The 13806-nt window shown below is 49.5% G+C and overlaps 1 protein-coding gene across 4 annotated transcripts in view; it reads right to left on the bottom strand.

Annotated features, from left to right (window-relative positions):
• The window catches only part of LOC118382419 (cyclin-dependent kinase-like 5), a 248731-nt gene that overhangs the window by 169676 nt on the left and 65249 nt on the right, over window positions 1-13806 (bottom strand). For all 4 annotated transcript variants that reach the window (XM_052475786.1, XM_052475787.1, XM_052475788.1 and 1 more), the window contains exons 4-5: window positions 4962-5098; window positions 3662-3782 (exon numbers count right to left, since the gene is read on the bottom strand). In XM_052475786.1, coding sequence (XP_052331746.1) covers window positions 3662-3782; window positions 4962-5098 — 258 coding nt within the window. The remainder of the gene's footprint in view (window positions 1-3661; window positions 3783-4961; window positions 5099-13806) is intronic.

The following is a 13806-nucleotide window of genomic DNA, read 5'->3' as shown; positions in this document are numbered from 1 at the left end:
AGTCAGGTCATAGTGAGGGGATATGGGTCAGGGTTAGCTAACCCTAAGTCAGGTCATAGTGAGGGGATATGGGTCAGGGTTAGCTAACCCTAAGTCAGGTCATAGTGAGGGGATATGGGTCAGGGTTAGCTAACCCTAAGTCAGGTCATAGTGAGGGGATATGGGTCAGGGTTAGCTAACCCTAAGTCAGGTCATAGTGAGGGGATATGGGTTAGGGTTAGCTAACCCTAAGTCAGGTCATAGTGAGGGGATATGGGTTAGGGTTAGCTAACCCTAAGTCAGGTCATAGTGAGGGGATATGGGTTAGGGTTAGCTAACCCTAAGTCAGGTCATAGTGAGGGGATATGGGTTAGGGTTAGCTAACCCTAAGTCAGGTCATAGTGAGGGGATATGGGTTAGGGTTAGCTAACCCTAAGTCAGGTCATAGTCAGGGGATATGGGTTAGGGTTAGCTAACCCTAAGTCAGGTCATAGTGAGGGGATATGGGTTAGGGTTAGCTAAGTCAGGTCATAGTGAAGGGATATGGGTTAGGGTTAGCTAACCCTAAGTCAGGTCATAGTGAGGGGATATGGGTCAGGGTTAGCTAACCCTAAGTCAGGTCATAGTGAGGGGATATGGGTCAGGGTTAGCTAACCCTAAGTCAGGTCATAGTGAGGGGATATGGGTTAGGGTTAGCTAACCCTAAGTCAGGTCATAGTGAGGGGATATGGGTTAGGGTTAGCTAACCCTAAGTCAGGTCATAGTGAGGGGATATGGGTTAGGGTTAGCTAACCCTAAGTCAGGTCATAGTGAGGGGATATGGGTTAGGGTTAGCTAACCCTAAGTCAGGTCATAGTGAGGGGATATGGGTTAGGGTTAGCTAACCCTAAGTCAGGTCATAGTGAGGGGATATGGGTTAGGGTTAGCTAACCCTAAGTCAGGTCATAGTGAGGGGATATGGGTTAGGGTTAGCTAACCCTAAGTCAGGTCATAGTGAGGGGATATGGGTTAGGGTTAGCTAACCCTAAGTCAGGTCATAGTGAGGGGATATGGGTTAGGGTTAGCTAACCCTAAGTCAGGTCATAGTGAGGTCATAGTGGGATATGGGTTAGGGTTAGCTAACCCTAAGTCAGGTCATAGTGAGGGGATATGGGTTAGGGTTAGCTAACCCTAAGTCAGGTCATAGTGAGGGGATATGGGTTAGGGTTAGCTAAGTCAGGTCATAGTGAAGGGATATGGGTTAGGGTTAGCTAACCCTAAGTCAGGTCATAGTGAGGGGATATGGGTTAGGGTTAGCTAACCCTAAGTCAGGTCATAGTGAGGGGATATGGGTTAGGGTTAGCTAACCCTAAGTCAGGTCATAGTGAGGGGATATGGGTTAGGGTTAGCTAACCCTAAGTCAGGTCGTAGTGAGGGGATATGGGTTAGGGTTAGCTAACCCTAAGTCAGGTCATAGTGAGGGGATATGGGTTAGGGTTAGCTAACCCTAAGTCAGGTCATAGTGAGGGGATATGGGTTAGGGTTAGCTAACCCTAAGTCAGGTCATAGTGAAGGGATATGGGTTAGGGTTAGCTAACCCTAAGTCAGGTCATAGTGAGGGGATATGGGTTAGGGTTAGCTAACCCTAAGTCAGGTCATAGTGAGGGGATATGGGTCAGGGTTAGCTAACCCTAAGTCAGGTCATAGTGAGGGGATATGGGTTAGGGTTAGCTAACAGCAGGTGTATCTCACTGATCATCCCTAAAGCCAACACCTCATTTGGCCGCCTTTCGTTCCAGTACTCTGCTGCCTGTGACTGGAACTTAGGGTTAGCTAACCCTAAGTCAGGTCATAGTGAGGGGATATGGGTCAGGGTTAGCTAACCCTAAGTCAGGTCATAGTGAGGGGATATGGGTCAGGGTTAGCTAACCCTAAGTCAGGTCATAGTGAGGGGATATGGGTTAGGGTTAGCTAACAGCAGGTGTATCTCACTGATCATCCCTAAAGCCAACACCTCATTTGGCCGCCTTTCGTTCCAGTACTCTGCTGCCTGTGACTGGAACTTAGGGTTAGCTAACCCTAAGTCAGGTCATAGTGAGGGGATATGGGTCAGGGTTAGCTAACCCTAAGTCAGGTCATAGTGAGGGGATATGGGTCAGGGTTAGCTAACCCTAAGTCAGGTCATAGTGAGGGGATATGGGTCAGGGTTAGCTAACCCTAAGTCAGGTCATAGTGAGGGGATATGGGTCAGGGTTAGCTAACCCTAAGTCAGGTCATAGTGAGGGGATATGGGTTAGGGTTAGCTAACCCTAAGTCAGGTCATAGTGAGGGGATATGGGTTAGGGTTAGCTAACCCTAAGTCAGGTCATAGTGAGGGGATATGGGTTAGGGTTAGCTAACCCTAAGTCAGGTCATAGTGAGGGGATATGGGTTAGGGTTAGCTAACAGCAGGTGTATCTCACTGATCATCCCTAAAGCCAACACCTCATTTGGCCGCCTTTCGTTCCAGTACTCTGCTGCCTGTGACTGGAACGAATTGCAAAAATCGCTGAAGTTGGAGACTTTTATCTCCCTCTCCAACTTCAAACATCAGCTATCCGAGCAGCTAACCGATCGCTGCAGCTGTACATAGTCTATAGGTAAATAGCTCACCCTTTTTCACCTACCTCATTCCCATACTGTTTTTATACTGTTTTTATTTATTTACTTTTCTGCTCTTTTGCACACCAATATCTCTACCTGTACATGCCCATCTGATCATTTATCACTCCAGTGTTAATCTGCAAAATTGTATTATTCGCCTACCTCCTCATGCCTTTTGCACACATTGTATATAGACTGCCCATTTTTTTCTACTGTGTTATTGACTTGCTAATTGTTTACTCCATGTGTAACTCTGTGTTGTCTGTTCACACTGCTATGCTTTATCTTGGCCAGGTCGCAGTTGCAAATGAGAACTTGTTCTCAACTAGCCTACCTGGTTAAATAGCTAACCCTAAGTCAGGTCATAGTGAAGGGATATGGGTTAGGGTTAGCTAACCCTAAGTCAGGTCATAGTGAGGGGATATGGGTTAGGGTTAGCTAACCCTAAGTCAGGTCATAGTGAGGGGATATGGGTTAGGGTTAGCTAACCCTAAGTCAGGTCATAGTGAGGGGATATGGGTTAGGGTTAGCTAACCTAAGTCAGGTCATAGTGAGGGGATATGGGTTAGGGTTAGCTAACCCTAAGTCAGTCATAGTGTGGGGATATGAGTTAGGGTTAGCTAACCCTAAGTGTCATAGTGGGGATATGGGTTAGGGTTAGCTAACCCTAAGTCAGGTCATAGTGAGGGGATATGGGTTAGGGTTAGCTAACCCTAAGTCAGGTCATAGTGAGGGGATATGGGTTAGGGTTAGCTAACCCTAAGTCAGGTCATAGTGAGGGGATATGGGTTAGGGTTAGCTAACCCTAAGTCAGGTCATAGTGAGGGGATATGGGTTAGGGTTAGCTAACCCTAAGTCAGGTCATAGTGAGGGGATATGGGTTAGGGTTAGCTCTCATCATCTGAGACACTGAACAGACTATTGAACTATCAGGACGGAGGAATGTTGGGACTTCATAATACCTGAAGAGTGTGCACTAGGGCCGAATGGAAGGCTGAGGCTCTGGTATATTAAAGGTGTGTTAATTGGTTCTGGTTCCTAAAGCATCATGACTCCTTACCCCGGTGGACAATGTCGTTCTTATGACACCAATGGATAGCTTTGATCAGCTGGTAGATGTAGTTCCTGACTTTATCAGACGGCACTCCGTTAGGAAGCTCCTCCAGCAGCTCCAGCATGTTCTAGAAGAGACCAACAGAAGGGATCAAATCAAATCAAATCACATTTTATTTGTCACGTACACATGGTTAGCAGATGTTAATGCGAGTGTAGCGAAATGCTTGTGCTTCTAGTTCCGACAATGCAGTAATAACCAACAAGTAATCTAACTAACAATAAGGGGATAAAGAATATGTACATAAGGATATATGAATGAGTGATGGTACAGGGCAGCATACAGTAGATGGTATCGAGTACAGTATATACATATGAGATGAGTATGTAAACAAAGTGGCATAGTTAAAGTGGCTAGTGATACATGTATTACATAAGGATGCAGTCGATGATATAGAGTACAGTATATACGTATGCATATGAGATGAATAATGTAGGGTAAGTAACATTATATAAGGTAGCATTGTTTAAAGTGGCTAGTGATATATTTACATCATTTCCCATCAATTCCCATTATTAAAGTGGCTGGAGTTGAGTCAGTGTCAATGTCAGTGTGTTGGCAGCAGCCACTCAATGTTAGTGGTGGCTGTTTAACAGTCTGATGGCCTTGAGATAGAAGCTGTTTATCAGTCTCTCGGTCCCAGCTTTGATGCACCTGTACTGACCTCGCCTTCTGGATGATAGCGGGGTGAACAGGCAGTGGCTCGGTGGTTGATGTCCTTGATGTTCTTAATGGCCTTCCTGTAACATCGGGTGGTGTAGGTGTCCTGGAGGGCAGGTAGTTTGCCCCCGGTGATGCGTTGTGCAGACCTCACTACCCTCTGGAGAGCCTTACGGTTGAGGGCGGAGCAGTTGCCGTACCAGGCGGTGATACAGCCCGCCAGGATGCTCTCGATTGTGCATCTGTAGAAGTTTGTGAGTGCTTTTGGTGACAAGCCGAATTTCTTCAGCCTCCTGAGGTTGATGAGGCGCTACTGCGCCTTCTTCACGACGCTGTCAGTGTGAGTGGACCAATTCAGTTTGTCTGTGATGTGTATGCCGAGGAACTTAAAACTTGCTACCCTCTCCACTACTGTTCCATCAATGTGGATAGGGGGGTGTTCCCTCTGCTGTTTCCTGAAGTATCAATCACCTGGACTATTTATTTGATCAACATCTAAACTATAATTTGAAGGCTTCGTAAGTCTTATTATTCTGAGATATAATCGATATTCACTGCAGGAGACTACAAGTGAAGCTAGTCTTACCTTCTCTACATACTCAAACACCAGGTAGAGTTTCCCCCTCCTGCGGAAGGCATCCTTCAGCTCCACAATATTCTCCTGCTTCAAGGTTCGGAGCATCTTCAGCTCCCGGAGTGTGGTCTCCTTAACCTCCTCATTCTCTGGGGAAAGGAGAGACCGACAGGAAGAGAGGAGTGAGACAGACAGACAAGAAGAGAGGAGTGGAGACAGACAGGAGGAGTGGAGAGAACAGATGAGAAGAGAGGAGAGGAGACAGGAAGAAAGGAGGCAGACAGGAAGAGAGGACAGACAGGATGAGAGGAGCGAACAGACGGGAAGAGAGGAGAAGACAGACAGGAGGAGTGGAGAGAACAGACGGGAAGAGATGAGAAGACAGACAAGAAGAGAGGAGTGGAGACAGACAGGAAGAGAGGAGTTGAGACAGACAGGAAGAGAGGAGAGGAGACAGACAGGAAGAGAGGAGAGGAGACAGACAGGAAGAGAGGAGAGGAGACAGACAGGAAGAGAGGAGAGAACAGACAGGAAGAGAGGAGTGGACAAAGACAGTAAGAGAGGAGTGGACAAAGACAGTAAGAGAGGAGAGGAGACAGACAGGAAGAGAGGAGTGGAGACAGACAGGAAGAGAGGAGTGGAGACAGACAGAAAGAGAGGAGTGGAGACAGACAGAAAGAGAGGAGTGGAGACAGACAGGAAGAGAGGAGTGGAGACAGACAGGAAGAGAGGAGTGGAGACAGACAGGAAGAGAGGACAGACAGGATGAGAGGGGAGAACAGACGGGAAGAGATGAGAAGACAGACAAGAAGATAGGAGTGGAGACAGACAGGAAGAGAGGAGAGAACAGACAGGAAGAGAGGAGAGGAGACAGACAGACAGGAAGAGAGGAGTGGAGACAGACAGACAGGAAGAGAGGAGTGGAGACAGACAGGAAGAGAGGAGAGGAGACAGACAGGAAGAGAGGAGAGGAGACAGACAGGAAGAGAGGAGAGAACAGACAGGAAGAGAGGAGAGTAGAGACAGGAAGAGAGGAGAGAACAAAGACAGTAAGAGAGGAGAGGAGACAGACAGGAAGAGAGGAGAGGAGACAGACAGACAGGAAGAGAGGAGAGGAGACAGACAGGAAGAGAGGAGTGGAGACAGACAGGAAGAGAGGAGTGGGGAAAGACAGGAAGAGAGGAGTGGGGAAAGACAGGAAGAGGAGTGGAGAAAGACAGGAAGAGAGGAGTGGAGAAAGACAGGAAGAGAGGAGTGGAGAAAGACGGGAAGAGAGGACAGACAGGATGAGAGGAGAGAACAGACGGGAAGAGAGGAGTGGAGACAGACGGGAAGAGAGGAGAGAACAGACAGGAAGAGGAGTGGAGACAGACAGGAAGAGGAGTGGAGACAGACAGGAAGAGAGGAGAGGAGACAGACAGGAAGAGAGGAGACAGACAGGAAGAGAGGAGACAGACAGGAAGAGAGGAGAGGAGACAGACAGAAAGAGAGGAGTGGAAAAAGACAGGAAGAGAGGAGTGGAGACAGACAGGAAGAGAGAAGAGAACAGACAGGAAGAGGAGTGGAGAAAGACAGGAAGAGGAGTGGAGAAAGACAGGAAGAGAGGAGAGGAGAGGAGACAGACAGGAAGAGAGGAGATAGACAGGAAGAGAGGAGACAGACAGGAAGAGAGGAGACAGACAGGAAGAGGAGTGGGAAGAGACAGGAAGAGAGGAGAGAACAGACAGGAAGAGAGGAGTGGAGAAAGACAGTAAGAGAGGAGTGGAGACAGACAGGAAGAGAGGAGAGAACAGACAGGAAGAGGAGTGGAGAACAGACAGGAAGAGGAGTGGAGAAACACAGTAAGAGAGCAGTGGAGACAGACAGGAAGAGAGGAGAGAACAGACAGGAAGAGGAGTGGAGAAACACAGTAAGAGAGCAGTGGAGACAGACAGGAAGAGTGGAGAGAACAGACAGGAAGAGGAGTGGAGTCAGACAGGAAGAGAGGAGAGAACAGACAGGAAGAGGAGTGGAGAAACACAGTAAGAGAGGAGAGGAGACAGACAGGAAGAGAGTGTGTAGTCTTAGAGTGATTATCTTAATTTACCGAGGTTAGCTAGCCAGCTAGTTGTCGTCCTTAACGTAGGAGACACTGCTAGCTAGCCAACAGCTAGCCAACGTCTACCGAATATAACTTCCCACTCAACAACCTGGTCGCATTCCGCTTCGCTCCACAGGTAGTATCACATTTTCATTTCATTTCATTACAGTACAACGGTTTGATTTGTTTGAACATAGCTAGCTACATAGCCGTCTTTGTATCAAAGATAATTGTGTAGTCTAGAGCGATTTTCTAGGTTAGCTAGCCAGCTATTGTCGTTCTTTTAACGCAACGTAACGTAATCAACACTGCCAGCTAGCCCCCGAATAGCTGCACTGTAGAAACTATTACACTCAACGGAACGACTTGATTAGTGTAGTGTCAACAACGCAGCCACTGCCAGCTAGCCTACTTCAGCAGTACTGTATCATTTTAATCATTCTAGTCAATAAGATTCTTGCTACGTAAGCTTAACTTTCTGAACATTCGAGACGTGTAGTCCACTTGTCATTCCAATCTCCTTTGCATTAGCGTAGCCTCTTCTGTAGCCTGTCAACTATGTGTCTGTCTATCCCTGTTCTCTCCTCTCTGCACAGACCATACAAACGCTCCACACCGCATGGCCGCGGCCACCCTAATCTGGTGGTCCCAGCGCGCACGACCCACGTGGAGTTCCAGGTCTCCGGTAGCCTCTGGAACTGCCGATCTGCGGCCAACAAGGCAGAGTTCATCTCAGCCTATGCCTCCCTCCAGTCCCTCGACTTCTTGGCACTGACGGAAACATGGATCACCACAGACAACACTGCTACTCCTACTGCTCTCTCTTCGTCCGCCCACGTGTTCTCGCACACCCCGAGAGCTTCTGGTCAGCGGGGTGGTGGCACCAGGATCCTCATCTCTCCCAAGTGGTCATTCTCTCTTTCTCCCCTCACCCATCTGTCTATCGCCTCCTTTGAATTCCATGCTGTCACAGTTACCAGCCCTTTCAAGCTTAACATCCTTATCATTTATCGCCCTCCAGGTTCCCTCGGAGAGTTCATCAATGAGCTTGATACCTTGATAAGCTCCTTTCCTGAGGACGGCTCACCTCTCACAGTGCTGGGCGACTTTAACCTCCCCACGTCTACCTTTGACTCATTCCTCTCTGCCTCCTTCTTTCCACTCCTCTCCTCTTTTGACCTCACCCTCTCACCTTCCCCCCCTACTCACAAGGCAGGCAATACGCTCGACCTCATTTTTACTAGATGTTGTTCTTCCACTAACCTCATTGCAACTCCCCTCCAAGTCTCCGACCACTACCTTGTATCCTTTTCCCTCTCGCTCTCATCTAACACCTCCCACACGGCCCCTACTCGGATGGTATCGCGCCGTCCCAACCTTCGCTCTCTCTCCCCCGCTACTCTCTCCTCTTCCATCCTATCATCTCTTCCCTCTGCTCATACCTTCTCCAACCTATCTCCTGATTCTGCCTCCTCAACCCTCCTCTCCTCCCTTTCTGCATCCTTTGACTCTCTATGTCCCCTATCCTCCAGGCCGGCGCGGTCCTCCCCTCCCGCCCCGTGGCTCGACGACTCATTGCGAGCTCACAGAACAGGGCTCCGGGCAGCTGAGCGGAAATGGAGGAAAAACTCGCCTCCCTGCGGACCTGGCATCCTTTCACTCCCTCCTCTCTACATTTTCCTCCTCTGTCTCTGCTGCTAAAGCCATTTTCTACCACTCTAAATTCCAAGCATCTGCCTCTAACCCTAGGAAGCTCTTTGCCACCTTCTCCTCCCTCCTGAATCCTCCTCCCCCTCCCCCTCCTGAATCCTCCTCCCCTCCCCCCTCCTCCCTCTCTGCAGATGACTTCGTCAACCATTTTGAAAAGAAGGTCGACGACATCCGATCCTCGTTTGCTAAGTCAAACGACACCGCTGGTTCTGCTCACACTGCCCTACCCTGTGCTCTGACCTCTTTCTCCCCTCTCTCTCCAGATGAAATCTCGCGTCTTGTGACGGCCGGCCGCCCAACAACCTGCCCGCTTGACCCTATCCCCTCCTCTCTTCTCCAGACCATTTCCGGAGACCTTCTCCCTTACCTCACCTCGCTCATCAACTCATCCCTGACCGCTGGCTACGTCCCTTCCGTCTTCAAGAGAGCGAGAGTTGCACCCCTTCTGAAAAAACCTACACTCGATCCCTCCGATGTCAACAACTACAGACCAGTATCCCTTCTTTCTTTTCTCTCCAAAACTCTTGAACGTGCCGTCCTTGGCCAGCTCTCCCGCTATCTCTCTCAGAATGACCTTCTTGATCCAAATCAGTCAGGTTTCAAGACTAGTCATTCAACTGAGACTGCTCTTCTCTGCATCACGGAGGCGCTCCGCACTGCTAAAGCTAACTCTCTCTCCTCTGCTCTCATCCTTCTAGACCTATCGGCTGCCTTCGATACTGTGAACCATCAGATCCTCCTCTCCACCCTCTCCGAGTTGGGCATCTCCGGCGGGCCCACGCTTGGATTGCGTCCTACCTGACAGGTCGCTCCTACCAGGTGGCGTGGCGAGAATCTGTCTCCTCACCACGCGCTCTCACCACTGGTGTCCCCCAGGGCTCTGTTCTAGGCCCTCTCCTATTCTCGCTATACACCAAGTCACTTGGCTCTGTCATAACCTCACATGGTCTCTCCTATCATTGCTATGCAGACGACACACAATTAATCTTCTCCTTTCCCCCTTCTGATGACCAGGTGGCGAATCGCATCTCTGCATGTCTGGCAGACATATCAGTGTGGATGACGGATCACCACCTCAAGCTGAACCTCGGCAAGACGGAGCTGCTCTTCCTCCCGGGAAGGACTGCCCGTTCCATGATCTCGCCATCACGGTTGACAACTCCATTGTGTCCTCCTCCCAGAGCGCTAAGAACCTTGGCGTGATCCTGGACAACACCCTGTCGTTCTCAACTAACATCAAGGCGGTGGCCCGTTCCTGTAGGTTCATGCTCTACAACATCCGCAGAGTACGACCCTGCCTCACACAGGAAACGGCGCAGGTCCTAATCCAGGCACTTGTCATCTCCCGTCTGGATTACTGCAACTCGCTGTTGGCTGGGCTCCCTGCCTGTGCCATTAAACCCCTACAACTCATCCAGAACGCCGCAGCCCGTCTGGTGTTCAACCTTCCCAAGTTCTCTCACGTCACCCCGCTCCTCCGCTCTCTCCACTGGCTTCCAGTTGAAGCTCGCATCCGCTACAAGACCATGGTGCTTGCCTACGGAGCTGTGAGGGGAACGGCACCTCAGTACCTCCAGGCTCTGATCAGGCCCTACACCCAAACAAGGGCACTGCGTTCATCCACCTCTGGTCTGCTCGCCTCCCTACCACTGAGGAAGTACAGTTCCCGCTCAGCCCAGTCAAAACTGTTCGCTGCTCTGGCCCCCAATGGTGGAACAAACTCCCTCACGACGCCAGGACAGCGGAGTCAATCACCACCTTCCGGAGACACCTGAAACCCCACCTCTTTAAGGAATACCTAGGATAGGATAAGTAATCCTTCTCACCCCCTAAAAGATTTAGATGCACTATTGTAAAGTGGCTGTTCCACTGGATGTCATAAGGTGAATGCACCAATTTGTAAGTCGCTCTGGATAAGAGCGTCTGCTAAATTACTTAAATGTAAATGTAAAGAGAGGAGACAGACAGGAAGAGAGGAGACAGACAGGAAGAGAGGAGAGGAGACAGACAGGAAGAGGAGTGGAAAAAGACAGGAAGAGAGGAGTGGAGACAGACAGGAAGAGAGGAGAGAACAGACAGGAAGAGGAGTGGAGAAAGACAGGAAGAGAGGAGAGGAGTGGAGAAAGACAGGAAGAGAGGAGAGGAGACAGACAGGAAGAGAGGAGACAGACAGGAAGAGAGGAGATAGACAGGAAGAGAGTAGACAGACAGGAAGAGAGGAGACAGACAGGAAGAGAGGAGACAGACAGGAAGAGGAGTGGAAAAAGACAGGAAGAGAGAACAGACAGGAAGAGGAGTGGAGAAAGACAGTAAGAAAGGAGTGGAGACAGACAGGAAGAGAGGAGTGGAGAGAACAGACAGGAAGAGAGGAGAGAACAGACAGGAAGAGGAGTGGAGTCAGACAGGAAGAGAACAGACAGGAAGAGGAGTGGAGAAACACAGTAAGAGAGGAGTGGAGACAGACAGGAAGAGAGGAGTGGAGAGAACAGACAGGAAGAGAGGAGAGAACAGACAGGAAGAGGAGTGGAAAAGACAGGAAGAGAGGAGTGGAGAGAACAGACAGGAAGAGAGGAGAGAACAGACAGGAAGAGAGGATAGAACAGACGGGAAGAGGAGTGGAAAAAGACAGGAAGAGAGGAGTGGAGACAGACAGGAAGAGAGGAGAGAACAGACAGGAAGAGGAGTGGAGTCAGACAGGAAGAGAGGAGAGAACAGACAGGAAGAGGAGTGGAGTCAGACAGGAAGAGAGGAGAGAACAGACGGGAAGTGTAACAAACACAAACAAATTGAGTGGTCATGTGATAATGAACTAGAATGTATTGGCCTGAACGTTACACTGTCTTTTGATACTATTATTTTTTTCTTTTACTTTTGATACTGTTAACCATGAGATTCTCATCACAAAATTGTCCAAGTTCAACTTTTCCCCTGATGCCTTGAGATGGATGAAATCATACCTTGAAGGCAGAACTCAGTGTGTCAGAGTGAGCAATGAGCTGTCGCCCACTCGTAGCTATGATGTGGGCGTGCCCCAAGGGTCAATACTGGGGCCCCTCCTGTTCAGCCTGTACATTAATGATCTGCCTTCTGTCTGTACTGGGTCTGAAGTTCAAATGCATGCAGATGATTCAGTGATATATGTGCAAAGAGCAAACAACAAGCTGCACAAGAACTCACTACTGTAATGGTCCAGGTTACAAAGTGGCTCAGTGACTCGTGTTTGCATCTCAATGTGAAAAAAACTTGTTTGCATGTTCTTCACAAAGAGGGCAACAGATGCTACTGAGCCAGATGTCTATGTGTCTGTGTGTCAGGGGAGAAGCTCCAGCTGGTATCTGATGTTACTGAGCCAGATGTCTGTGTGTCAGGGGAGAAGCTCCAGCTGGTATCTGATGTTACTGAGCCAGATGTCTATGTGTCAGGGGAGAAGCTCCAGCTGGTATCTGATGTTACTGAGCCAGATGTCTGTGTGTCAGGGGAGAAGCTCCAGGTGGTATCTGATGTTACTGAGCCAGGTGTCTATGTGTCAGGGGAGAAGCTCCAGGTGGTATCTGATGCTACTGAGCCAGATGTCTATGTGTCAGGGGAGAAGCTCCAGCTGGTATCTGATGCTACTGAGCCAGATGTCTATGTGTCAGGGGAGAAGCTCCACCTGGTATCTGATGCTACTGAGCCAGATGTCTATGTGTCAGGGGAGAAGCTACAGCTGGTATCTGATGTTACTGAGCCAGATGTCTATGTGTCAGGGGAGAAGCTCCAGGTGGTATCTGATGTTACTGAGCCAGATGTCTATGTGTCAGGGGAGAAGCTCCAGGTGGTATCTGATGCTACTGAGCCAGATGTCTATGTGTCAGGGGAGAAGCTCCAGCTGGTATCTGATGCTACTGAGCCAGATGACTATGTGTCTGTGTGTCAGGGGAGACGCTCCAGCTGGTATCTGATGTTACTGAGCCAGATGTCTATGTGTCTGTGTGTCTGGGGAGAAGCTCCAGGTGGTATCTGATGTTACTGAGCCAGATGTCTATGTGTCTGTGTGTCAGGGGAGAAGCTCCAGCTGGTATCTGATGCTACTGAGCCAGATGTCTATGTGTCTGTGTGTCAGGGGAGACGCTCCAGCTGGTATCTGATGTTACTGAGCCAGATGTCTGTGTGTCAGGGGAGAAGCTCCAGCTGGTATCTGATGCTACTGAGCCAGATGTCTGTGTGTCAGGGGAGACGCTCCAGCTGGTATCTGATGTTACTGAGCCAGATGTCTATGTGTCAGGGGAGAAGCTCCAGCTGGTATCTGATGCTACTGAGCCAGATGTCTGTGTGTCAGGGGAGAAGCTCCAGCTGGTATCTGATGCTACTGAGCCAGATGTCTATGTGTCTGTGTGTCAGGGGAGAAGCTCCAGGTGGTATCTGATGTTACTGAGCCAGATGTCTATGTGTCTGTGTGTCAGGGGAGAAGCTCCACCTGGTATCAGATGCTACTGAGCCAGATGTCTATGTGTCAGGGGAGAAGCTCCAGCTGGTATCTGATGTTACTGAGCCAGATGTCTGTGTGTCAGGGGAGAAGCTCCAGCTGGTATCTGATGTTACTTAGCCAGATGTCTATGTGTCTGTGTGTTAGGGGAGAAGCTCCAGGTGGTATCTGATGTTACTGAGCCAGATGTCTATGTGTCTGTGTGTCAGGGGAGAAGCTCCAGGTGGTATCTGATGTTACTGAGCCAGATGTCTATGTGTCTGTGTGTCAGGGGAGAAGCTCCAGGTGGTATCTGATGTTACTGAGCCAGATGTCTATGTTTCAGGGGAGAAGCTCCAGCTGGTATCTGATGTTACTGAGCTAGATGTCTGTGTGTCAGGGGAGAAGCTCCACCTGGTATCTGATGCTACTGAGCCAGATGTCTATGTGTTTGTGTGTCAGGGGAGAAGCTCCAGGTGGTATCTGATGCTACTGAGCCAGATGTCTATGTGTCTGTGTGTCAGGGGAGAAGCTCCAGGTGGTATCTGATGTTACTGAGCCAGATGTCTATGTGTCTGTGTGTCAGGGGAGAAGCTCCAGGTGGTATCTGATGCTACTGAGCC

Source organism: Oncorhynchus keta, chromosome 22, assembly GCF_023373465.1.
Source record: "Oncorhynchus keta strain PuntledgeMale-10-30-2019 chromosome 22, Oket_V2, whole genome shotgun sequence".
In the NCBI taxonomy this organism is placed as follows: domain Eukaryota; kingdom Metazoa; phylum Chordata; class Actinopteri; order Salmoniformes; family Salmonidae; genus Oncorhynchus; species Oncorhynchus keta.
This window is presented reverse-complemented; position numbering and strand designations above follow the sequence as displayed.